Genomic DNA, 24,036 nt, shown 5'->3' on the forward strand with positions numbered 1-24,036 from the left:
TTGAGAGCATGTGTCCTTACCTATGACAAGGATTGGGAGCAGAGTTCTTTATGGGAGAAAATACAGAACTCCCCTGATGTGGTCAGAAGTTGGAGAACGTGCTCTAGTCAAGCCCGCACTCATAAAGGAAGTAGAAAAAAGAGTGGCCGAGATTAGAGAAAAGCTGAAGGCCGCCCAGTCTCGACAGAAAAGCTACGCAGACAAGAAGAGACGAGAAATAAGCTTCAACCCGGGAGAGTTCGTCTACCTTAAGGTTTCACCTATTCAGGGAACTCGAAGATTTCAGGTAAAAGGAAAGTTAGCCCCTCGGTACATTGGACCGTACCAAGTTCTAAAGAAAATCGGAGCCGTGGCATACCGTCTGGAGCTACCAGAAGGAATGTCGGATATACACCCGGTGTTCCATGTATCCCAGCTGAGGAGATGTTTGAGGGCACTTGAGAAAGAGCATGCGCCAGAAGAAGAAATAGATCTACAAATAGACCTTCGGTACCAGGAAGTACCTGTCAAGATCCTGGACACTGTCACTAGGAGGACAAAAAACTCCGAAGTACGAATTTGCAGAGTTCAGTGGAGCAGACACGGAGTAGAAGAAACCACATGGGAGCGTGAAGATGCCCTGACGAAAGAGTTTCCCCACCTCTTCAGGAGACAGCCGAATCTCGAGGACGAGATTCATTTTAAGTGGGGTAGGTTTGTGACATCCCGAACCAAAATAAATCACGCGCTAAAAATAGTTTTCAAAATTCTTTCCATCGTTGAGCTCAAACCATTCCTAAAACCCTGAGCCCTAATTTCCCGAAACCTTTCCCATTGGATCTCTGTCCCGACATCCTAATTCAATCCCCGTTCCATCTCTCAGTTCCCCTCGTTCCACGCGCACCACTTCCCACCGAAGCCGCGGCACATGCTCGCGACCGCCGCGCGTGCCCGACCGACACCGTGGTCGCCGCCGAAATTTCCGCCGCGAATTTCTCTCGCTCTCTTTTTCTTTCTCTCTCTTTCCCTTTCTTTTTCTTTTCATTTCCCTTTTCTTTTTTTTCTTTCCTCCCTCTCTCTCCCTCTCCCTTCCTTCTCCCTCTCTTCTACCGCGCGCTCCCAAGTGTCGCTCGGCCCGTCACTGGCCGCTCCCCCGCTCCCGTCCACACGCGCATGCGCGCGCCTCTGCTCGCCTGGCCCGACGCCACTGCACACGCCGAGCCCCCTCGCTGCCACGACGTGCGCTCCGCCCACACGTGCTCACGTGCATCACACGGCCGCGCCGCTCGCCGCGTCGCCCGGCATGACACCGCCGCCTCGCCGCGTCGCCCGGCATGACACCGCCGCCTCGCCGCCTGAGCCGCACTGCTCGCGGGCCCCCTCCTCTGAAATTGGGGAGGGGAATCGACTCCCCGGGGCCCTCTCTCCCTTTTCCCCCTGACCCCGGCCGCCGCCGTGCCTTGGGCCGCCGCCAGCGCCCTGCGCCCTCCTCCCCTGTTTTCCAGCGAGGGGTGGTAGGAGAAGAGGGCATTTTTGCCCATACCCCCTGCCCTTTCTTCTAATTATTGAAGAACCCTTCCACTTTATTGATCTTTTGCAAAAGAAACCCTCTCTTTTATTTTTATTCGAAATCAACCCTCCCACCTTATGAAAACATTTATAAATAATCCCTTGCCCTTTCTAGTATAGCCCAGATAATTCCAGAAATTACAACCAAGCCCTTTCCCTCTCAAAAATATTTACAAACAGGCCCTTGATCCTGGTTTAACTACTCAACCTCCCTGTAACCTATCATTTCACGCGCCAAACAATCTCCGATCGACTTGAAACTTTACCACGTCATTCCTAACTTAATTTTGGCCATGCCATTAGAAAACCACCCAAAAATATTACTCATGTCTCCATATCTTAATTGTTTCCGATTCGAGCTCAGCGATAAAACCTTTATTTCTTTTTCTTGATTGTGTGCTTGTTTGTGTGCGTCGTAGATCACGGTGTGAACGAGAGAGAACCCGTCGACGAGCAGTACTGTGAGCAAGTGAATGAGGACCAGTTCCGCGACCCCGAACCCGAAGGACAGTACCTCGATTAGGACTTCCTGGAAGGCTTTGAGAACGGCAAGTTCAATCCCGCCCTTTGATGCATGTTTTGTCCCAGTTTTTATAAACACAACCTATTGGCCTGTTTTCCACAACTGCATCTGCGCCGCACAGTCCTAATGACGCCAAATGCAGATACATTACTGAGCGAGTGTTTAGTTGCTGAAAATGGTTGGGTTTTGGTACTGGAGCACATTTCGTTGTTATTTGACAAATAATATCTAATTATTGATTAATTAGGCTTAAAAGATTCAGCTCGTGGTAATTAGTTAGACTGTGTAATTAATTATTTTTTCAACTACATTTAATGTTCTATATATGTGTCCGAAAATTCGATGTGACGGGTATTATATAAAATTTTTGGGAACTAAACGGGGCGAAAGGACCAGATTAACGCGCGACGGGTCCAAAAGCGCGACATCCTATCCTACGCTAGTACGTACTCATTTGTGTTTCAAAATTTGTTCCGGAATAATCGCTACACATAGGCCTGAATATTGCACAGGCAGGGCAGTACTAGCTGGAATCTTGGAAGGTGACAGGCAGACAAAGCAATGCATTAGGCGCAATAGCGCAAGTCCCGGAAGTTTCTATAATATTCTTGTGTGCTTATTCTTCACCACGTGTTGACACGTTTGTATTGTGTGACGGACTTTGTAATTGTGTTCTGCTACTTTGGATGACTTTTTTTTTATAGGGGCAGTTAGTAATTTTATAACTCTGCTAAGTTGCTTCCTTCCATCCTAGGCGCCGTTTAGTTTTCAAAATAATTTGTACAGTGACACATGCATGAAACATTAAATGCAGTTGAAAAAATAATTAATTATATAATCTAATTGATTAGCACGAGATGACTCTTTTAAACCTAATTAGTTTATAAATAGATATTATTTGTCAAGTAACAACGAAATATGCTATAGTGCCAAAATCCAAACTTTTTCACCAACTAAACACACCCCTAGACGTGCAGTTAAATTGGGACAGAGGGAGTACAAGTTGAGCATAGGAGGGAGTGCACCCCTTCAACCTCCTGCTAGCACGTACCTATGCATATTGATGTCATCATTGACGAAGCCAAAAATAGTGCATATTCATTCAAATGAGTATATTTCTCTCATCAAACATCTTACACCATTATGTTCCTGATGACAAGATTTACAATATAAGACCCACATTTGATATGATTTGAGGCTATTTTTATTCTACTATCTACTTATGTTGAATCTATAATGACAACTTATATACAAATATATAACGACTTGATGTCTACATGAATATATACATTGACATGTAGCAATTTATGTTGTACAAATGTAACAACTATGTTTAATATTTATTACCATCTTAACTTATATAGATATTTTATATCAACTTATTAGTATTGTTCATGTCGAGAAAAAGTGTTATATCTCATTTTTGTTACTAAAACAATAATATAACAACTTATATAGGCACAATGTATCAACATAAATAATTTATATCAATTCCTTACATTGATTGTATGTGAAGAATGTGTTATAACTTCTAGTTGTTATCACTGCTAAAAATATAATGTAGCAACTTATGCAGAGGTAGTGTATCAACTTATGTAAAGACGAATGTCTAGTAAGTTGTCAGAAAAATAGAATATGTCATATACATAACTTGTCACAAAGCACAAGATGTCACACACATAACTAGAAATAGGAGTAAGTTGTCATATACATAAGTTTATACACAAGTTGTCATAAAAATAAATACTGTCACAAATATAAAACAAAGTTATCAAAAAATAGAATCTATTATGCATATGAGTTGCTACACATATAATATACAAGTTCTACAAACAAAATCTATCATGCACTTATATACATAAGTTAACACAAAAGGAAAGTTGTTATATACATAAGTTGTCACCACATCAAATCGATATACATATAAGTTACTACAAAGAGAGATCAAGTCACCATATAAGTTGCTAGTAATGCAAAATATCATCAAAATATATGCAAGTGGAATCTAGTTTTATTCGTCTCGTCACGTAGAACACAACGGTATAATTGATTCTCGGAATGGAGATGATAGGAAGAAGATAAAATATTTTTTTGAACAAGTAATATTAAAGAAAAAGACATGCAAGGGGAGGGAGGGGTGTGGGTGGGATGAAGGTAGAACATATGAGGCGTGGACTTTCTGTGCGTGGCAGGGGTAAGAGGCCGTGGGGAGTAAAAATCCATATTAGTTTGTTGGACCAGCTCGATATCACGCGGGTCGCATGATGAGTTGCTAGCATAATTGGTCGTTAAGTCTAGTTTTGTCAGCCTAGTCTCAGTGGGAATGTCATCGACACAGTTATCAAAACTGGAAACTTGAGAACTGTATCAGTGGAGGGTCATGGTGATGACACTCTTCTCACATTTCATGATGCTCCTCTCTCCTCATACTATTAGTACATGTTAGTAAATTTATTGTTCATGATATTTCTATAACATTCACACTAAGATTGACTTAAACATATTGTCCTCCCTGATCTAAATGTTGTGTTGTGTTGGATTGTTTTAAAATTGCTGAACCTCAAATATTATACTACACGTTTTGGCTTGTCTAAAGCCCATCAATGAAATCAGGTGAATGCTCTCCTCCTATTGACCCTAAAAAAAAGCAGCAGCTTGAGAAAGTGCGATTTGCATGCTCACGTTTCGGCTTCGGCTTCGAAGCAAGCGTCGGGCAGGGGGATGACACTGGACCGGCGCGGGGGCCGAGAGGTCGTGGTGAGCTGGTGGCTGGCTGGCTACGACGCAATCCGGAAAGAAGAAGATACTTAGGCGGCGTTTAGTTCCTTAAAAAGTGCCTAGAGTACTTATCATATCGAATTTTTAGACAAATGCATGAAGCATTAAATGTAGTTAAAAAAATAATTAATTATACAGTTTAACTGATTAGAACGAGACGAATCTTTTAAGCCTAATTAATTCATAATTGAACATTAATTATCAAATAACAACAAAATGTGCTACAGTAGCTAAATCCTAACTTTTCCACTAACTAAATGCCGCCTTAAAACGGGCCAATTCGGTTTCCCCTTTTTTTTTTCCTGTCCACTACAGCCCAAGTAGTTTCCGGGGCCCATTCACACAGCAGCAGCCAGGTGGGCCGGTAAAAACCCTGCCGATCAACGCCGGCACGTTGTGGGCCTGACACGGCGACACCTCTGACCTAAGGCCGTCCACAACGGGCCGAGCAAACTCAGGAGCATCTCCTCCTCGATTTCCACGCCCCCTCTGTCTACAGTGCCAAACAGTACATCTACAGTGCCAAACAGTACATTTGCTCCTTCATTTGCTCTTCTCGCTGTGGACAGTCTAACGCGTGTTTCCTCTACGAGAAGGAGTATATTATCTTAGTCCCCAAGATCAAGGACAAAGAGCAACCCATCCATCCACGTGCCACGTTCATCACCCGGGGGAAAAAAAGGAAAAAAAAAGAAAAACTGCGCGCCACGTTTCAGCCGGGGGACTCGGTACAGGTCCTCCATGTTCCTCCGGCCGGGCATATTTTTATTGCTGATGGCATCCAAGGTTCACGGAAGATTTTGTGATGCATCACCATCAGGTCGCTAATCGCTTTTGGCTGCCTGCAGGCTGCAGCGCACGCAGCCGAATCACACCGTCCTGGCTGCTGCGTGGAACATCTCTTTCTAGATCTACGGCCGGCTGCATCTCCACCAGTACTCTGTTCTCCACGCATCATCAAAAGACACGAAAGCTTTGGCGATGGCAAGAGGCCCCCTGCCCCCCTGTGGCCCTTGTCGCTTTCTGTTCTGCCCATGCCTGCCCGGCTTTCAGCTGCCGTCGTTAGCAAACGTTGAGGCTTGAGTAGTGAGTAGGTAGCAGGTCATACAGTACTCTAATTAATCTTTGTTTCACAAAAGAGGATCCAGCTAATTACGCTACTGTACTAATAGCGGTTGAGCGATGAACAGGAAGCCGATCTCGCACTCCGGCTAATCAACAACCAACCGCCACCGCGGCAATCTCTATATTATATTTATTATATACGATTCACAGATCAAAAGAGTATCCTGCCACGTCATCAAGAAAAATCGTGGTCGTCGATCCAGCGACCAACGATCAGCGGCTGGCCAAGCCCCTCCTCCCCACGGCTCGCTCCTCGCGGCCGCTGGCCAAGGCCACCCCCGGCGGCTGTGGCTCCTCGCAGTGCCGCTCTACCCCTCCTCTTCCCGCGCACCCGCCGCCGCTGGTGCTCCGCCCCGCCGCGCCCCGAGCGCCCCGCCGTGGCCGCCGCTCCGCACCGCCGCGGGATCTGGGTGGCGTGCTCGAGCCGAGGCCCGACGCGGAGACGGGCCCCGACTCGGGCGCGCCATCGCCGGTTCCCGACGCTGCCGCGCGCCTCGGCCTCCGCTCCGCGGCCCACCTCGCCATGCCGCCGGGATCCGCCGCGGAGGACCAGTCTGGAGCTCCGGCCATGGAGCCTCCGCCTACGCGCGCTGCAGGCCTCCACGGCCGCCGTCGCCGCAGGCCCCGCGCGGAGGAGGCCGCCGCCGTCATGGCCCCGAGCGGAGGAGGCCGCGGAGGGAAGGAAGCCGGCCCGCCGCCGCTGCGGAGCTCGAGCTCGAGCCAGGCCGCCGCGTCGAATCGAAGGAGATGCCACGCCCGCCGCGCCACTGCTTGGATTGCCGTCGGGGCCCGCCGGCGTGGCCCAGGCGGTGCTCGCCATCGCCCGGGGAGAGAGGGAGGGGCCGGTGATGCGGTGGTGCGCTAGGTGGCGGAGCTCTGCGGACGAGGGGGAAGGGCGCGGCGGGCACTGAAGTTCCGGCGACCAACGGCCGGCGGCTGGCCAAGCCCCTCCTCCCCGCGGCCCGCACCTCGCGGCCGCTGGCCGAGGCCACCCTCCGGCGACTCCCCTACCTGCTGCTTCTTGCCCCGCCATAGCAGCCCGCTAGAGAAGCCTCTTTGTCAGACCACCGCCGGAGCACCACTCCAGCGCTGCCACCCACTCCGCCCTCTTCCTGTTCCTCCGTTCCCTGCCTCTCCACCTCCAACCCATTCCAATTCCAAGAACAGGGCAGCAGAGGAGAAGACAGCCCAACTTAACCAGGTGAGCCGCATCTTGAATCACTCATCCATGCTAGCTTCTTTTGCTGCTGCCAGTTGGTCTTCTTCTGCTTGGTTCTTGAATCCATCAGGCTTCCCTTTTCCTCTTCCTCCCTTCCCAGCATCATCTATTGCTGGAGAAGCTGCACGTTCACGCTTCCAAATAGATGATGCCCAGCCCGCCCACCAGTCGCTCGACGAAATGCTTCCCAAGGCAAGGTGTTGCCTGGACAACGTTTTCAGGAGTTGTAATTGAGTAACACTTGCAAAGCTAATTTAGCAATTGATGTACACAGACAGCCAGTACTTACTGCAGTTCATGTATTCATGAATTCATGACTACACAAAGATGATAAAATGTGCATACTGCATATCCATAGCATCTGTATCATATCTTATATTCTAACCATGAATCAAATTTGATTCTTCAATTTATTTGCAACTGAGATGTTACAAATAAATTAGGATGTGTTAATTGCATAACAACGTGTGCACAAACCCATAATATACTCTTACAGATATGTCGATCTCCATTGCTTGATTTTGAGTGCTACTTATTTTGCTGTTTGCACAAAGTTAAAACTGAATATTTCTGAACCTCAATATTACTGTGCATTTTTCTCCAAATTCTTCCACTGAACTTCAAAATATCAAAAAAAACAACAATATTGTATATGTTACAGTTATATACAACTTTTGTTAAAACCCACCCCAGTTATCTATATGCCATAAGCAATAATTCACAATTCTGTTTGGCCCCAAAGTTGTCATTTTTCATTGAATCCAGGCAGAATTGAGAGTTCAGTGTGCCTTCTCTATCTGACCTTCTTTATCTGACTGACGTTGGAATTCCATCTTAAATAGTTGCTAACTGTCTTCAGTATAACAAATAACATATTTTTACAGCACAATCATACATCTATACAATTTGCTCTTAAAAACATGGGTTCTTGCAGTTGTCGAAGCCTTCAGTTCATTTTTGTTGGGATGAAGAAGCTAAAAATTAAAGAATGATCAAAGGTAAGCCAGCCATACATAATTGACCTTTATCCATTATCATTTAATTTGGATTTAGCTACTATCTGCTTATATTTTTTTCTCTGTGTGGTAGGACTACACAGCTAGCAGCAAGCAAACCAAACAGAAGAATATTTTATTGTACAGAACATGTCAATATGGATCGTGCTTCTACTTATAATTTTGGATACAACTTTGGCTACACAGCTAGCAGCAAACAAACCAAACGGAAGGATATTTTGTTGTACAGGAAATGCCAATATGGATCGTGCTTCTGCTTATAATTTTGGATATAACTTTGGCTAACTGATGCTTTTGCTTTTGGGATACATCTACGTCAGCCCAGAACATTTGAAGCCACCATAAAATAACACATAGATGATGAAATGACATATTATGAGATATCTACCTTTTGGGAACAAAGATTAAGTTTGCTGCTTCCGCTGAGCAGTACTGTTTTAGTTTATGTAACATCAAGGTTGTAAGCAACATAGCATGCTGATTTCAATGCCTTAGCTGAGACGTACTACTTTATTAGTTTATAACAGCAAGAGATCTCAAAATCAACTGATAATAAAAAAGCTAATGTAATTATCCGATAACTCACAATGTTTCCACATTTCAGTTAATAATAATCCAATAACTGACACGCCCATCTACGCTGGAAGAAGACCACACACACATGGCCTATGCGGCAACGCCGCGGGCATTCCTTTCCATTCTTGACGCCGCCGTCCTTGTTCACCTCTGCCGCCGCACCGGGCGGGCTGGGATCGCACATTCGCACGGCACAGCTTTTGGAGCCACCCATCGATCGGGAGAATGGACAGCACGGGCGAGCACAGCGGAGGAAATGTCCACCCTGCCCTCCCTCTCCCTCGCAACGCGTATCGCTAGACAGGAAGGAAGCGGAACAGCTGGAGGGCATGGAGGGTGTTTCCACTCTCGGACCTACCTGCAGGCCGAACCGAAGCGCGCCGAGCCCGAGCTGGCAGCCAGCCTTGAGCCGAGATCTGTCAGAGGCTCAGGAAAGGCGCAACAAAACTTTCCCAACCCCCCCCCCCCCCCCCCCCCCCCCCAAATGTTCTCCCCCTTCCAGCTGCGGAGAAATCGCCCACGCGCTTTTTGCTTGCGCCAATCGCGCCACACGCCGGCTGCGAGTATCCAGCTTCCACCATCACCAGCAGCAGCAGCCGAGCCGGTGAATTACAGCGGAGTGAGGCGACCGTTGCGGCGCCTCGCATTAAACTACCCTGCCGCCCCCCACGCCCCACCCCCGCTCCACGCCCGCCGCGCAGGACCGGCGGCACGGCGTCCCGTCCGGCGGGTTCAGCTGAGTTGAGTTCAGCCGGCGGACCGGCCTCCAGGTGGGTGGATCCGTCCGCGCTTCGGGTTCCTCGCCCGGACCGCTTGTCGCCGCTCGCGCTCTCGTTCGGGGTGTGATCTGGGGCGCCGGCGTTGAGGAAGCTGCGGGATCTCCCGCAGGAATTTGATCTCATCGGGCGGCCGGTCTCGGAGTCGAGGATCTTGATTCGGTTTGCGCGACGGGGTGTAGGCGCGCCTTTTCTATCCCGGTTCCTCGCGTCGGATTTGACTCAGGAATCGGTTTTATTCGACTCGTGTCGAGCGGATTTGGTCAAAGTCTGACCGACGGGAGGGGAATTCTTTCTGGTTCGGTTTGGATTTGGCTTCGACAAAGGCTGGAAGGCGGTTGCCCATTCAATCGCCGCTGCTCAACTTTCTGCTGTTCGAGACCAGTTGGATCGAAGAGCAGTTCACTGTGCCGTCCTAAGAATAGCAGAACAAGAGGGCTACCGTAGGACCTCTGCGGGAAGTGCTGGTTTTTGGTTGTTTGAGCCCAATCGTATCCAAAACTCGATTTTTGGGGCCGCGAGAGTATTCCGAGGCATCACGAATTCACGACTCGCCGGTGCTTCAGGAAGACGACTTGTTCAGCTCGTTCTTTTGTTGGTGGCATCGGAGACTAGAACCGGAGGGAAATGGGGGTGATGTCGAGGCGGGTGCTGCCTGCCTGCAGTAGCCTCTGCTACTTCTGCCCCTCGCTGCGGGCGCGCTCCCGGCAGCCTGTCAAGCGGTACAAGAAGATCATCTCGGAAATCTACCAACTGCCACCGGTATGTCCGATTCTGCGATGTTTCAGAATTCAGCCGTTTCTGATCATAGCTGTTTTTTTTTTCTGCAACTGGGTGTGTGGTCAAAAGAAGGGCGGGCCTGGTGCAGCGGTAGAGCCTACCGTATGTAACCGGAAGGTCTCGGGTTCGAGCCCCAGCCTCTGCACATTTGTGTGGGTAAGGTTTGGGGCTTAAAAACAACCCTTCCCCAGACCCCGCACAGTGCGGGAAGCCTACGGCACTGGGTACGCCCTTTTGGGTGTGTGGTCAAAACTGTGAGGGAATTTGATGACAATTGAATTTTTGGCGTTATAGGACGGAGAACCAAATGATAGAAGAATAGGGAAACTCTGTGATTATGTCTCAAGAAATCCAACACGCATACCCAAGGTAACGCTTTCAACATCCACTCCTTTTTTCATAGAAAATGGAGACAATCATTGTGCATTTCCAAGAGTTGACACTGGATTCTAGCCTTCTAGGCAGTAAGAAAATCAAATGCAATAGTGCAAGCAAAATGAAAAAAGGAGGAAATGTTTTTGAGTTGAACTGAATAATTACCCTAATGGAAAATTCTAAAGCTAGCGTGTTTGATCTGTACTTGTAATGCTAACATGTCAACAAATGAATGAATGAACTCTGTAAAACCAGGATTCATGGTCATACTCAAACCTTTTGTGGGCAGATCACAGAGTATCTTGAGCAGAGATTCTACAAAGATCTGAGGCATGATAATTTCACTTTGGCCAAAGTTGTGCCATGCATCTATAGAAAACTTCTCTGCTCATGCAAGGAGCACAGGTAGGTGTTAAGGTTCTCTTCTACCAATGACACATCCATACTCATCTGTTGCTTATCATATTGTTCTTAATTCAGGCCATTGCTAGCCACAAGCTCATTAAGCACCATTCGAGCTCTTCTTGATCAGAAAGCGCATGATGATCTACAGGTTCTGGGTTGTCTAATGCTTGTTGACTTTCTCAATGGCCAGGTTGGTTACAGAACCTGCAACAATCTGCATCTTCTGATAGATATTGCCATCTATTTAACTTAATTAGATATGTTTTGTAGGTTGACAGCACACATATGTTTAATTTGGAAGGTCTGATACCAAAACTCTGCAAAATTGGTCATGAGCTAAGGGAAGATGATGAAGGGCTCCGTCTTCGATCTGCTGCACTTCAGGCTCTTGCTTCTATGGTAACACTTGTTTTTTTACTAAATTGTTCCTATGAATAGTCATTAGTAAAAAGCATTCTTCGCAGATATATTGTATCAACTACATTTTTAGGTCTAACATGTATGTTACTCTTAGATTGTAAGTTTAAGTTTTCCTGGTTGCTTTGCATTGTTGATTCCTTTTTTTGGCTTAGCAAAAATAATATCATCAATGTAAATCTAACACCATCAAGTTGGGTAACAACAAAATATGTCATTTTATTTTGTTTCATTTGCAGTGTGGCTTGTATTAACTCATGCAAATATTCTTCTTCATTTAGTATTTTACCTTTTTGTGATTCACAATCTCCTGTAATCAGGTCCAGTACATGGGAGATCATTCTCACATTTCAATGGAACTTGATGAAGTAAGTCTTATTGCTTTTTATATTGTTACAAGGTGCATAATGAATTCCATACATGGTTATCACTTTCATATTTTAATCGAACTTGATGAAGTAAGTTTTTATTGTGTTCTATATTGCTACAAGATGGCTGGATAACTTCTGGGAGATGTTCTTGATTTTTCTTATCACCATTGTATATGATTGGTGCAATCATCTAGAATATGAATGAGTGAATTCATTTTGTATCAGAAATAGGATGACCATACAATCAGAAATCAATGACTTCTGAAAACTGTAGAAAACAGTTCAACATTAGTTTTAATTGATAACTGCTGAGAAACAATACTTTATGAAACAAAAAAATTAGCAGCGACGAAGTCAGGAGCGCTGTGTCTAAATTCTGTATTCATTCTTGAGCACAGGTTGTCTCAGTGATCATAAGCTGTTATGAGGTTAATCAAACTCTCTCAATAAAAGAGGTTGTCAGACTTCAAGATGATGATGATTTGGTCATTAATGGGAACTTGGCTGTGGTACCAGTGTCTGGGCAAAATAGTGCCAAAGTGGCGTCTGATACAATGTGAGCTATCCTGCCAGTGTAACAAGCCCATTTCCAGATCCTTATGCATCTTTCAATGCTATAATTGTGTAATGTGTCAGCAGGTCTGTGTCTGAAAATCCAGCACATTGGGCAAGGGTTTGCTTGCGTAATATGGCTAATATTGCAAAGGAGGCAACAACAGTGCGGCGTGTTCTTGATCCTCTCTTCCGCCTTTTTGATAGCCATGACTATTGGTCTCCTGAAAATGGGATTGCCCTTTCTGTTCTGCAAGAAATGCAGAAACTGATGGACAAATCAGGTGCAGCAATTTCCACCCATGTAATTTCTGTTTCTCCTCCCCCCACTTCCACCCCCATCTCATTATGCCTTTCAATCATTATTGTTCAACAGAAGACAATTTAAATACATTGTTAACTTCCTGCTCCCCCCCATTGACAGGGCAACATGGCCATTTGTTGTTATCTTTCACTATAAAGCACATAGATCATAAGGTTATTGCCAAGGAACCTGCCAAGCAAATCAGCATTGTAAAAGTTGCTTCAAATCTTGCAAGGCATGCAAAGTTGAAGGCATCAGTGACAATAGCAAGCGCAATCAGTGACTTAATAAAGCACTTGCGCAAATGTATGCATTTTGCTATTGAAGCATCCACTCGTGCTGATGATGGCAAATGGAATAGCGCACTTCATGTGGCCTTGGAGGATTGCCTCGTGCAGTTGACAGAAAAGGTTATCATGTTGTTTTGGTTCCTTATTACTAACTACCCATTGTTCTCATCATAGAGATCTTTAAGTTGCTCATTTCACTTAATAGGTTGGGGATGTTAGTCCTATTCTTGATATGATTGGGGTAATTCTCGAGAATCTCTCTCATACTGCTACCATCGCAAGATCAACAATTTCATCTGTTTATCGCACATCACAAATTGCAGCTTCTGTCTACAAGTCATCATACCATCAGAAGGCAAGTTCCTGGCATACCCACACTATTTGATGAAGTAATTTTTGCTTTGAAAATAATAACGGGAAATTGGTTGTGCATATCTCAGGCATTTCCTGAAGCTTTATTTCACCAGCTTCTCTTAGCAATGTTGCATCCAGACAATAAGACAAGGATCGGTTCACATCATGTTTTATCCACCATCGTCGCACCTTCTCTGCTGTGTCCATGGTCAGCCATGAGCTTTCCAATCCCAGTAAAGAGCGATGATTTGCAGAACTTACGTTTGTTGGCTCTCTCAGCTTTCTCTTCTAAAGCCATAATCAATGAAATTAGGACCAAAAACAAGATCCAAGAATCCTTGCAGAAAAACGACAGATCAGATGCTATACTTGGTACTGGGAATGGATGCACACGGACAGAATCAAATGCAAGGCAGTATCCAGGGAGCCCATGTCTAAATGAAGATCATTTTACAGCATTTAACGATGAAGTATGAAAACCAGTTGGCATATGTATACTAACTTGTTCTCTCTGTTTTTTTTTTAAATTATTTTTGGCATTGCATGTTAGTGTCCAACTGATGTATCATCTTATTTTCTTCCATCCAAGCAGAATCTAAAGTTCATGAAGCTGAACAACCACCAGATTGTTCTTCTTCTTTCATCTATTTGGAGTCAAGTATCTCTGGAGGATAACTCACCTGCGAATTTTGAAGCAATGTGCAATACCTACAACATTGCTTTATTTTGTTCGAAATCAAAAGTAAGTCAAGATTTCAGTATATGTTACTATTGTTATCCCATGACCAAGGCTACTATTTTGTATCAAATTTAGGTCCTTTAAACATATGTTACTAAGATTTGTGAGGTTAGAGGCTTCTCTTTTATTCTGAAGGAAAGCCCTGAAATAATTACAGAGCAGAGGAAGAGAAAGATCTTCTTTGTTCGTGTTAAGCCCTCCATTTAAAATTTATTTATTACGAACTCCTTTGCAAACGTTATTGTCATGAAGTTCCCTTTTAGATTCCCAGGCTAATAGGATCTGTTCTTAAGACTTGGAAGTAGCGTACCATGTATCTGACCGAGGAATTTTGGTGGCAGAGCTCCAGTCATGTAGCACTAGTTCGCTGTTTCCAGTTGGCATTCTCTCTCAGGAGAAAGTCTCTTAGTCAAGAAAGTAAGTTCCTTCACCATTGCCTGTTCTGTTCCCTTTTTCACTTTTACATAAGTAAATTTATGTGTCAAGAACTTGTAGCCTTCTAGGATTACACCAAAAATTGCAGTTAAGTGTATGGCTTGATTTCCTCACTTACCCTTTTCACTGTAATGAAGATGATTTGCAGCCATCTCGTAGAAGATGTTTGTATACAATGGCATCAGCAATGCTCATCTTTTCAGCAAAAATAGCTGATCTTCACCAGATAATTCCTCTCGTCAAAGCAGCAGCACCAGAGAAAATGGTTTGTTGATTCCAACCATGAGTGTATATTGCATGTTCTCAAATCAACAAAAAAGATAAAAAACACTATCTACCCTTGTAGCCTTATAGCCTATGCAATGAACATGTAATGTAATAATGTTCAAGTTGCATTTACTCTTCTGTTGATTTTGCAGGTTGATCCTCATCTTTGTGTGATGGATGACTGCCAACTCGTGAATACCTCTGCAGAATCTTCTAACAGTGAGATGGTTTTTGGTTCTGAGGAAGATGAAAGTAATGCACAGGCTTTTCTTTCAGCCATAAACAAGGATGATGTGGAGTTGATAGAAACCGTGATGTCCCATTTCAAGAAGAAGTCTGAATATTTACCAGAGGTGTATATAGATTTGTTTTGTATTTTATTTATTTGTTTGTATGGAACAAAGGACTTATTTAGCGTCTTTACTTGTGATCTGCAGAAGTTTAATGGGATAGAAGAACAGCTTCTTCAAGAGTTTTCCCTGGATGATTCATTTCCTCTTGGTGCTCCACTATTCATGGAGACACCACACTATTGTTCGATGTATGCTGAAAAGGATGACCACTGTTTTGATGAGGTCCCTACTGATCCTTCACAAAATAGTTGATCTTACACAAAAATCTCGATACTGACAGTTGCATTATTGATGTTCTAACTTGCCCTTTGTGTCTCCTTGTCTTCTGCCCTCAGGATTGTGTTCCTTCTGAGCTAGACGACGATGACGACATCATCTTCGAACACAGTGGATCTCAATCTGACAGGAAAACATCTGGTTCTATGGCTTCATCAGATGTTCTAACCGTTAATCAACTAATAGAATCTGTATGTGCCATCTCTACTAAACTCCACACCTGTTTGTTAGCTCTAGACCATGTGCAGGTCCATTATTATTTACGCATAACTTGCCATGCAGGTTCATGAGACAGCAAGGCAAGTTGCTAGCGCTCCAGTTTCTGCCAACCCTGTACCTTATGACCAAATGAAGAGCCAATGTGAAGCCCTGGTTATGGAAAAGCAACAGAAGATGTCTGTTCTCTTGAGCTTCAAGCATTCGAGGACCGACTCCCATGGCTCAGCCAGGTTGGATGGGCTTGAAACGAACGAGGCATGTATATCTAACCTGCAAAATCTAGCCATCTCATGTATCATTCAGAATTCAATTTTTTTCCTCGCCAGGAAAATGCTGTCCAGATATTAACGTCAGCACTTGTCATGTATTGCAGTCATCCCTGCGATCCGAGCCTGAGTTGCAATCAACTAGGAAGGGGCGCATGCGACGCAGCGATTCAGCATCCAGCGAATCTGACTGTTCGTTCAGGCTGCCACCTGCAAGCCCATACGACAAGTTCCTGAAAGCGGCTGGACGGTAGCTTGGCACGGCTTCGTGACGCTTGGCGCTTCACTTTTCAAGTTGTATACAAGAGAGTTTACAAGATTTTCATGCCATTCCTTGCCCCCCGTTTTTACTCCCTGTTCTGGGAGTTTTCTTTCAAGTGTACATTGACATTCCTCGACAAGGTGTACAAATTTTTATTACTGTTGGAGACTCGTAATAAACGGAAATGTATAGGTAATCGCACAAGTTCTTGTATCATACAGTATTACAGTATTTGTTCATTTGTTGTATGGTGAAAGGAATAAATTTTACCCAAATTCTTGTGTCATACCTTTCCGTTTGCTTCATTGGTTGCAATATCCACGCCGTCCCTGTATGTTTCAGCTTGTAAACCTCTACGGCTCCAGATTCACATTTCCTTGGCTTCGTTCAGTTTCAGACCAGCGACCTTGATGGATGTATTCTTGAGAGACGGGATCAATCAGCAACTGATGAACGGTAAGGCCTTTTTTTTCTTTTTCATTTTTTTTAGTTTTCTCTTCAGCTAGGAGCGGTGTGCTCTCTCTAAACTCCAATGTAAGAAGAGAGATGCAGTGCTAAAACATTTATACAAACAGTGGAGAGGACTGCAGGAGAGGGAGCGTGGGGGGGGGGGGGGGTGGTCTGGCACGGAGCCAGGAAAAAGAGAAGATACAGGAAAAAAGAGAAGAGAGAGGAGGAGGGAAGGGATTTTTTAATACAATTTTTTACTGAAATTATAATACACTAAACCTCTGCAATTTCAAAAGTAGACTATTGTCGTCTACCCAATAGACGAAATATAAATTTCGTCGGCTCGGTGGACGAAATTAAGTAATTTCGTCATTAGAGCAGGCGAAATAATATTTTCGTTTTTTGAATGGACAAAATAACACTATGCCACAGTATTTCGTTGGACCGGTAGATGAAATTTAATTTCGTCTAAGCGCCTTAGTTTTCGTTTTCGTCATGCACAGTGCGTGAAAAGCTAACTACCATGCATTTTCGTCGGTTGAACGGACGAAAATATATTTTTTGTCTCTTCCGCAGACGGAAAATAATTTCGTCCATCTGCTTGGTGAAATTAACATATTCCGTCTCTCTGCTAGACGAAATTTCTTAATTTCGTCCACTAACCCGACGAAATTTATATTTCGTCTATTGGATAGACGATAATAGTCTTCTTTTGAAATTGCAGAGGTCCAGTGTATTATTCCGTAATTTCAGTAAAAAAATTGTATTAAAAATTAAAAAAATTCGGAGGGAAGGACCGGATGAGGAGCGCAATTCCATTGGTGACGTCGAGGCAGTTAGCCAACCGTCGCCGTTGCCGGAAGGAACCACGGGATCGATTAGGGTTTTTTTTTGTAAAAACTAGGATCGCGGGGGCTTTATGTAAAAGTTATTCAGGGGTTCTCTTGGAAAAGAGGAAAACCCGTCAACGAGCTACATCTCCGCCGGCCACCGCCGTGACGCCCTCACCATGGCCATGGCGGCTCCTGCCACCGCGAATCCGCTCCATAGCCCAGTCCGCATCCATGCCCCGCTGACCAGAGAATTTGCGTGTTTTCCCAACACCAAAGTCTCCGCACTCGAACGAGGAGGTACTAGACGAGATGGAAGGCGGCAGCGGCGGCCACGAGATCCAGTCGCTCTACTGCGAAACAGCTTCAACTGGTTTGTGTGCTAATGCTGAGTGTGCGAGTCTGTCTATTTTGTTTGCGTAGATTTTTTATTAATGCGGCATTTCGCTCCCACATTTTGTTTCGAGATTGACCAGGAGTTCGAGTTTTTTATTGAGACTTCGCTGATAAATAATGTAGCAAAATCGTTGAACTTTTACCTTTTTATTCTGCAAACAGGTGACTCGATGGACATAATCTGTGGGCTCTCGCGTCATTCAAAGCTGAGACCTCGCCAATCGTTGGAGATATTTTTTCCTTTGCTGAATTTGGAATGCTTTCGTAAGTTTTTAATTAGTTTAGTCTGATAGTTTTGGTGAGCTACAAAAATTAGGACCAATGCCTGAATAGACCTACAAAGATTTTGATTTTCTCTGGTAGCTGATTGTTTAATTATTTAATTACTTATAGGCTAGCTACTTGTTGACATGCCAGTATGACACACTGCTGTGATATATGGTCTTATGATATTATATTAAGCAACCAATGATCTGCAGATCCTGACCTACAAGTTAATGATTTTAACGATATCTTCAATTTTTGGAATTTTGGCACATGTTATTTAAAATTTATTTTGCTGTACCTTCCATAAATGCTAATGGTAAGAGTTTTCTTTTCTCACTCACCACCACAAACTTCTTCATAATTGCTAAAATGTTGGAATCGTTTTTTTACAATTCCTAACAACCTTTGCTTGTAGATAATGATAATCTGAACTTCCTTTATGTTATGCGGCACACATTGTGTTTCTTTGGTACATCCAACATGGATAACAACTGGCATGAAAGACAATAGACGACTCTAGGTTAACGTCCAAGCATCAGGGTTATGAGTCTATCTAGAAATAAAAGCACGCCTTGACTTTTGGAGGACTCAGAGATTCCAGATACTCAATCCTCTATTTAGTTTTCTTGCTCAATGTTTTTTTCAGTGAAAGATAAGATAAGACAACTAAAAGCTCAATAAAGTAGCAGATCTGAAGCATAAAGGACATAGCACTAATGGAAGCTTTGTGCCTGCATGACTTGTGGGATAACCAAGCTTGTACTCACATGATATCTCTCAATTAGAAGTAAAGCTAACATAGAAAAAAACAGGGTCTCAAAGGTGCATAACATATGAGCAATCTGCGATGTGTAATTACATATCTTATCAAACAAATGCATAAATACACATATAGAGAAACAATACAGAAATGATCTTAGATAAGCTTGCCAGCAGTTTAGAATGTGCAAAATAGATGCAACCATTAGTCCATTACTTGTGCTACAATCAAAATGTTTTGCATGTTCAACATGAGTTATCAAGCCTCCAACGCCTATAAAAATAGCATTTCCTATGTCAGAATTCATAAGTAGCTTTTAAGAACAACTGAGAAGACATAGCTTGGTCAATTGAAATACTTGTTTACCTCTGCAATGGAAAGTAATTATGGATGTCCACCACCAAGGAAGGGAAACCTGATCACCGTTTTGAGTATTGATGGTGGTGGGGTTAAGGGTATCATCCCTGCTACCTTCCTTGCATTCCTTGAATCTAAACTTCAGGTTGATCCTATGTTCCTCTGTTGCATATATAGTTTAGCAACTTTTATCACATCAATATTTCTGTAATAACTATGTTTGAATAATGACCCTAGCTGTAGCCTTTGATTAGTGAAAGTTAAAAATTTGATCTGTTTTGGTGACCATCATCTTGTTCTCTGCACACAATCATTTTGAGGGTTATTTATTTGCTGGTATGTTTTGCCATTTTTAGGATCTTGATGGGAGCAATGCACGCATAGCTAACTACTTTGATGTCATCGCTGGTACAAGCACAGGTGGCCTCATTACTGCTATGCTAGCTACTCCATCACCGAGCAATGCTAAGCAACCATGCTATGAGGCCAAGGATATCGTGCCATTTTATCTCAAGCATTGTCCTCACATCTTTCCATGCAGGTTTGTATGTTCGAGAGGCTGCTACTAATCATATTTCTTGCTTCTTGGTGGATATTTAAATGTTTGAATAAATAGATTGTGTCTGAAGTGAATTAAATTTATCTGTTATTGGAAAGGAATACATGGGAATACTTTGATTTATTCCTTTATCTGATATGCCAACCAGGACCGGATTTTTGAGTTGGTTGTGCAAGATCATACACATAATTAAGCTGATCATTGGGCCGAAATACAATGGGAAGTACCTCCACAAAATAATCAATGATCTGCTTGGTGAGACGAGAGTGAAGGAAACATTGACAAATGTTGTGATTCCTACTTATGATGTTAAATGTGTAAAGCCAACAATATTCAGCACATTTAAGGTTCAAATTCTAAACTTAGTGTACGTGCTGCCTTCATTGATTATTAACGGGGAACTAATATTTTTGTTATGGTGTAGGCAAGATCTAATTCCTTGATGGATGCTCGTCTTGCTGATGTGTGTATTGGCACATCTGCAGCACCAACCGTTCTCCCTGCACACTATTTTGAAACTGTGGATTATCACACTGGTGCATCACGCAGCTTCAACATTATTGATGGGGGCCTTGTCGCAAACAATCCGGTATATTAAATTCTTTGGTGTTGATATCGATGTTACAATTTGTGATTAGATGTTTCTATCAAGTTCCTATATGCTCAATTTCTTTAATTTAATTCTACATTTTTATCACTACTAATTTTTAGGGCAGAATATTAGTTTTTCCCCCTTATGATCTTCTATATCCTCTGTGCAACAACCTTTATTTGCCAAAACGGACATAAGAGAATGTAAATTCTAACAGACCACCTTGTCCTCTAAGTTGACAGACTCTGGTGGCAATCAGTGAGATAACAAAGCAGATCCGGCTGAGGAGCAAGGAATTCCCTGAAACCAAACCCTTGGATTACCATAGGTATCTGGTAATATCATTAGGCACAGGTCTTCCAGAGCAAGACATCAAGTTTGACGCATTGCATGTTGCTAAGTGGGGATTTTTTGAATGGCTTGGCCGGCACTTTACAATGCCTTTGCTGCACATGTTCTTACATGCTAGCTCAGACATGACTGATAGTCATGTTGCGAACCTTTTCAAATCAATCGGATGCTCAGACCAACTGTTGCGCATTCAGGTAGATATACCATGTGTTTACAAGCCAATGTCAACACTCCCAGTTCTTGTCCTGCGAATGCATGCTGAAATCTATATTCATCTACTGTTTTGCAGGACCACAACATACCCATAGCGTCTGTGTCAGCTGACCTTGCAACAGAGAACAATCTTCAAGGGCTGGTTAAAATTGGAGAAAACCTCCTGCATAGGCCACTAAGCAAGGATGATTGCAAGATCAACCACGTCGAGCCAATGCCAAAAGATAGCTGTACTCTAACCTATGCTGATCTGGTCACACGGTTTGCAAAGCTCCTTTCTGATGAGAGGAAGCTTAGGCTCCAGAACATAGAACTGGATGCGAGGGTCTTAGCGAACCATGAAAGGTGAGCTCTTCAGAACACATGATCCATGCCCATCTTAGCAATTCGTGTTGATTACTATAAGCAGTTGTGTGTATTACATGTTCTTGAGTGTGTAAATGGTGAAGTGACGTGTTAGCTCAGAGCCCTTTATAATTGGACAAATTGTAATGCCTTGGCGTGCCAGGCTATCTAGCTGTGTGTAATGTGAGTGTGAGACTATGTCATGGTGTGGTGAACTGATCAGCATCCTAGACTGTAAATTACTATCTGTTGCTCGTATTGAAAATAAAGTATGTTGTGATTATTCCAGCAGTCCAGTTCTCTTATCGGCCTTGGAACGCCAGACTGTTGATCATTACCATTTTTATTAAAAAGAATCTTGCTAGTTTACATAGGAATTGCAGAGGTTGTCCTAGAATATCAGGCTGCGATACTTTTCCTTTTAAAAGCAGAGTACACGCTACTAATTATTGGCTTTGAACCCTCTGGTATCCCAAACTATCCATTACATACCAACGGGGCCATTAGGTTCCTCTTCCTTCGCCGGGTCCCTGTCATTGTGAATGTGTGTGTGTGTGGGGGGGGGGGGGGGGGGGGGGGTCCTTTTTAATACATGTTTGAATTGTTTTTGTTCCTTTTAATGTCTACAGCTGAAACATGATTATCCTACGCGTCCCCTTTCCAGTTAGTAGCCTTTCCTTCTGGCCATTGCTAAGCTTCTACACCTATCAACTGCCTCTCACCAGCCACACCCATCCATCCAGCTACACCTTTTCAGAACACCTTGTCCTCCATGATGCAGCAGCACTCCTAGTCCAAATTAACCATATTATCCTAATCACTTATTTATCTAATAAGCAAACTGCCACTGTACTTGCTATATGCATATATAAGTAATTAAGTAGTATACAATTCTGCCGGCCCATCGTTATAATTCTGCATGCTCGTTGTGGAAACCTCTTGGCTTGCACGTCAGACTCATCCACAACTGATCTCTCGTGTATATCATCGTGCAGGTGCACCATCATATCGATCGCCTATCTAGCCATGGTTACACCTAACTACAGCTGGCTCGAGCTCGACAGATAGGTGCCATACCTATCCTGGGTAGAAAGCGTATAGGGTACTAGTAGCATGCAACCTAACTGATCTAGTCTCTAGCTAGCAACGCCGAGCTGATCATGCTCTGAAGTCTGAACTAGCTAGGTAACCTCGCCAGTCCGTCAGTCTGTTTGAGCCTTTAATCTTGGTGAGCACAAGTCTGCTGCAAGGTCTCAATTCTCAAGCTTTTCTCAAAAAAAAAAAAACTCTCAAGCAGCTGGGGTATGTACACACCTTACCCGGTGACACATGCAGCAAGAAGTATTATATTGCAGGATCTTAATTCATTAATTTGCCTTTTTTAATTACTTTTCAGAGTTTCAGTTGTGTGTTGATGTAGTGAAACTATTCCTGCAAGTTACGTTCATTACAGTGCAAATAGCTCTGGACCAACGAACTCCTGGGAATAATCCCACTGTACAGTATAGTTTGGTACCATCTGGATATGCAACGGTTGTTATCGCATTGGTGTTGGTGTTGATCTCGGAGCTAGACTGATCAGGGGGACTGAAAATTAAAACTGCCTCGAGTCCCGCTTCTTAACAGCTCTCTAGCTCGAAACAACAGATGGAACACGACAAGGAGCACGGAGTGGCGAGCGAGCTTCGTCTACCGCCGAAATCAGGTGCCTGGAGCACCGTGCAATCATCAGCTGCGCCTGCATCCAGCAATGATCGAGGGGGTCATAATTAGTCGTTAGATTTGGTAATGGTGCTGTATTAGTTTTTTCTTTTTTAAAAAAATATTGAGTGACCCTAGGCAGGTGCCGCCGGACCTTCGATTCTTAATTAGACTATGATTAGTAGTACAGAGTTCGTTCAACCTCTGGAAATGAAATTTAATTTGAGTACAGTAATATAATTAATTAATCTGCACTGGTCATTCGGCACAACTCATCCCAGGGCTCTTGAATAAGTCAGGGTCATCATTACTGCTAACTATTGCAAGCAATGGTCTTGTTTGGATACTCTAACTTGGTTAGAAGTTAGAGTTAGTTTTTAGCTCATGAGAACAAGTACAATAGTGCAGATATTTGCTGTCTTTTTGGCACAAACATATAGTTCGATAGATAGCTTGTACAATGAGCTGTTTGTTTGGCTGTCTGCGGGGTGATTAATTCATCATTTGACACAAAGACTCATGGTGATCTAGTGCATACTTGATCTTTGTATGCAAAATATATTTAAATAATTCGCATAACTCTTGCCAATTGAAAAACTCAAGCTCTTCCATGGCTGGAGGACAGAAAATCACTATAAGTCAAATTGTTGATAATTCAGGGTATGAGAGGGCTTGAAATTTAAAGGAAAAGAAAGAGAACGATAAGAGAGTTCCGTTTTACCTCTGGCTTGCGCCGAGGATGCACCGTGCTGACCGAAATTGGGGGGGGGGGGGGGGGGGGGGAGGCGCAAGTGGTCAGCACACAACAGGTCACTTGAGCAGTTTACGACGGTACAGGATATTATGCAGGAAGGGAGCGCTAGTTCAGATCGAACCTACCGCGCAGGGGATCCTGTGGGTCCGCCGTCTCCCCGTATCGCGCGGTACAACGGTCGGCCTCCTCGTGGCTTCGCCTCGGAGCACGAGACGGCAGTCGTAGACGAACGAGT

The 24,036-nt window shown here is 43.8% G+C and overlaps 2 protein-coding genes and 1 long non-coding RNA gene across 7 annotated transcripts; all 3 read left to right on the forward strand.

Moving 5' to 3' along the window:
• Positions 1 to 6,650: 6,650 nt before the first annotated feature.
• Positions 6,651 to 8,701, forward strand: LOC120676374. The gene is made up of 2 exons (XR_005675797.1): positions 6,651 to 8,191; positions 8,283 to 8,701. It is a non-coding gene; the product is annotated as an uncharacterized LOC120676374 (long non-coding RNA).
• Positions 8,702 to 9,269: 568 nt separating this feature from the next.
• On the forward strand, positions 9,270 to 16,512 carry LOC120676375 (protein SEMI-ROLLED LEAF 2-like). Of its 4 annotated transcripts, none has more exons than XM_039957638.1 (19): positions 9,270 to 10,323; positions 10,636 to 10,710; positions 10,972 to 11,121; positions 11,197 to 11,311; positions 11,392 to 11,520; positions 11,859 to 11,906; positions 12,308 to 12,465; positions 12,546 to 12,745; positions 12,886 to 13,175; positions 13,261 to 13,410; positions 13,496 to 13,879; positions 14,002 to 14,151; positions 14,490 to 14,565; positions 14,721 to 14,848; positions 15,003 to 15,203; positions 15,288 to 15,425; positions 15,539 to 15,670; positions 15,762 to 15,953; positions 16,072 to 16,512. In XM_039957638.1, the coding sequence occupies exons 2-19, from the start codon at positions 10,679 to 10,681 to the stop codon at positions 16,216 to 16,218; spliced, it is 2,820 nt and encodes a 939-aa protein (XP_039813572.1). In that variant the 5' UTR covers positions 9,270 to 10,323; positions 10,636 to 10,678; the 3' UTR covers positions 16,219 to 16,512. The 4 variants fall into 4 exon arrangements, with proteins under 4 accessions (XP_039813572.1, XP_039813570.1, XP_039813571.1 ...); XM_039957636.1 differs by having other exon boundaries at positions 11,006 to 11,121; XM_039957637.1 differs by having other exon boundaries at positions 9,271 to 10,323; positions 11,006 to 11,121; positions 12,549 to 12,745.
• Positions 16,513 to 17,615: 1,103 nt separating this feature from the next.
• On the forward strand, positions 17,616 to 21,634 carry LOC120676376 (patatin-like protein 1). 2 transcript variants are annotated; one of them, XM_039957641.1, is made up of 7 exons: positions 17,616 to 17,879; positions 18,065 to 19,431; positions 19,643 to 19,827; positions 19,994 to 20,192; positions 20,270 to 20,434; positions 20,680 to 20,982; positions 21,078 to 21,634. In XM_039957641.1, the coding sequence occupies exons 2-7, from the start codon at positions 19,303 to 19,305 to the stop codon at positions 21,348 to 21,350; spliced, it is 1,254 nt and encodes a 417-aa protein (XP_039813575.1). In that variant the 5' UTR covers positions 17,616 to 17,879; positions 18,065 to 19,302; the 3' UTR covers positions 21,351 to 21,634. The 2 variants fall into 2 exon arrangements, with proteins under 2 accessions (XP_039813575.1, XP_039813574.1); XM_039957640.1 differs by having other exon boundaries at positions 17,617 to 17,879; positions 18,065 to 18,166; positions 21,078 to 21,357.
• Positions 21,635 to 24,036: the final 2,402 nt, after the last annotated feature.

The sequence above is a fragment of the Panicum virgatum genome, chromosome 5N, assembly GCF_016808335.1.
Source record: "Panicum virgatum strain AP13 chromosome 5N, P.virgatum_v5, whole genome shotgun sequence".
NCBI lineage: Eukaryota > Viridiplantae > Streptophyta > Magnoliopsida > Poales > Poaceae > Panicum > Panicum virgatum.

Excerpts from the sequence above, each read along its gene's own strand:
- LOC120676375 (XM_039957636.1), top strand. The coding sequence starts at position 10,189 with ATGGGGGTGATGTCGAGGCGGGTGCTGCCTGCCTGCAGTAGCCTCTGC. Across the intron at positions 11,907-12,307 it reads TTTCAATGGAACTTGATGAA|GTTGTCTCAGTGATCATAAG; the intron begins GTAAGTCTTATT and ends TCTTGAGCACAG. Across the intron at positions 13,176-13,260 it reads TCGTGCAGTTGACAGAAAAG|GTTGGGGATGTTAGTCCTAT; the intron begins GTTATCATGTTG and ends TTCACTTAATAG.
- LOC120676376 (XM_039957641.1), top strand. The coding sequence starts at position 19,303 with ATGGAAAGTAATTATGGATGTCCACCACCAAGGAAGGGAAACCTGATC. Across the intron at positions 19,828-19,993 it reads CCTCACATCTTTCCATGCAG|GACCGGATTTTTGAGTTGGT; the intron begins GTTTGTATGTTC and ends TATGCCAACCAG. Across the intron at positions 20,983-21,077 it reads ACCAACTGTTGCGCATTCAG|GACCACAACATACCCATAGC; the intron begins GTAGATATACCA and ends ACTGTTTTGCAG.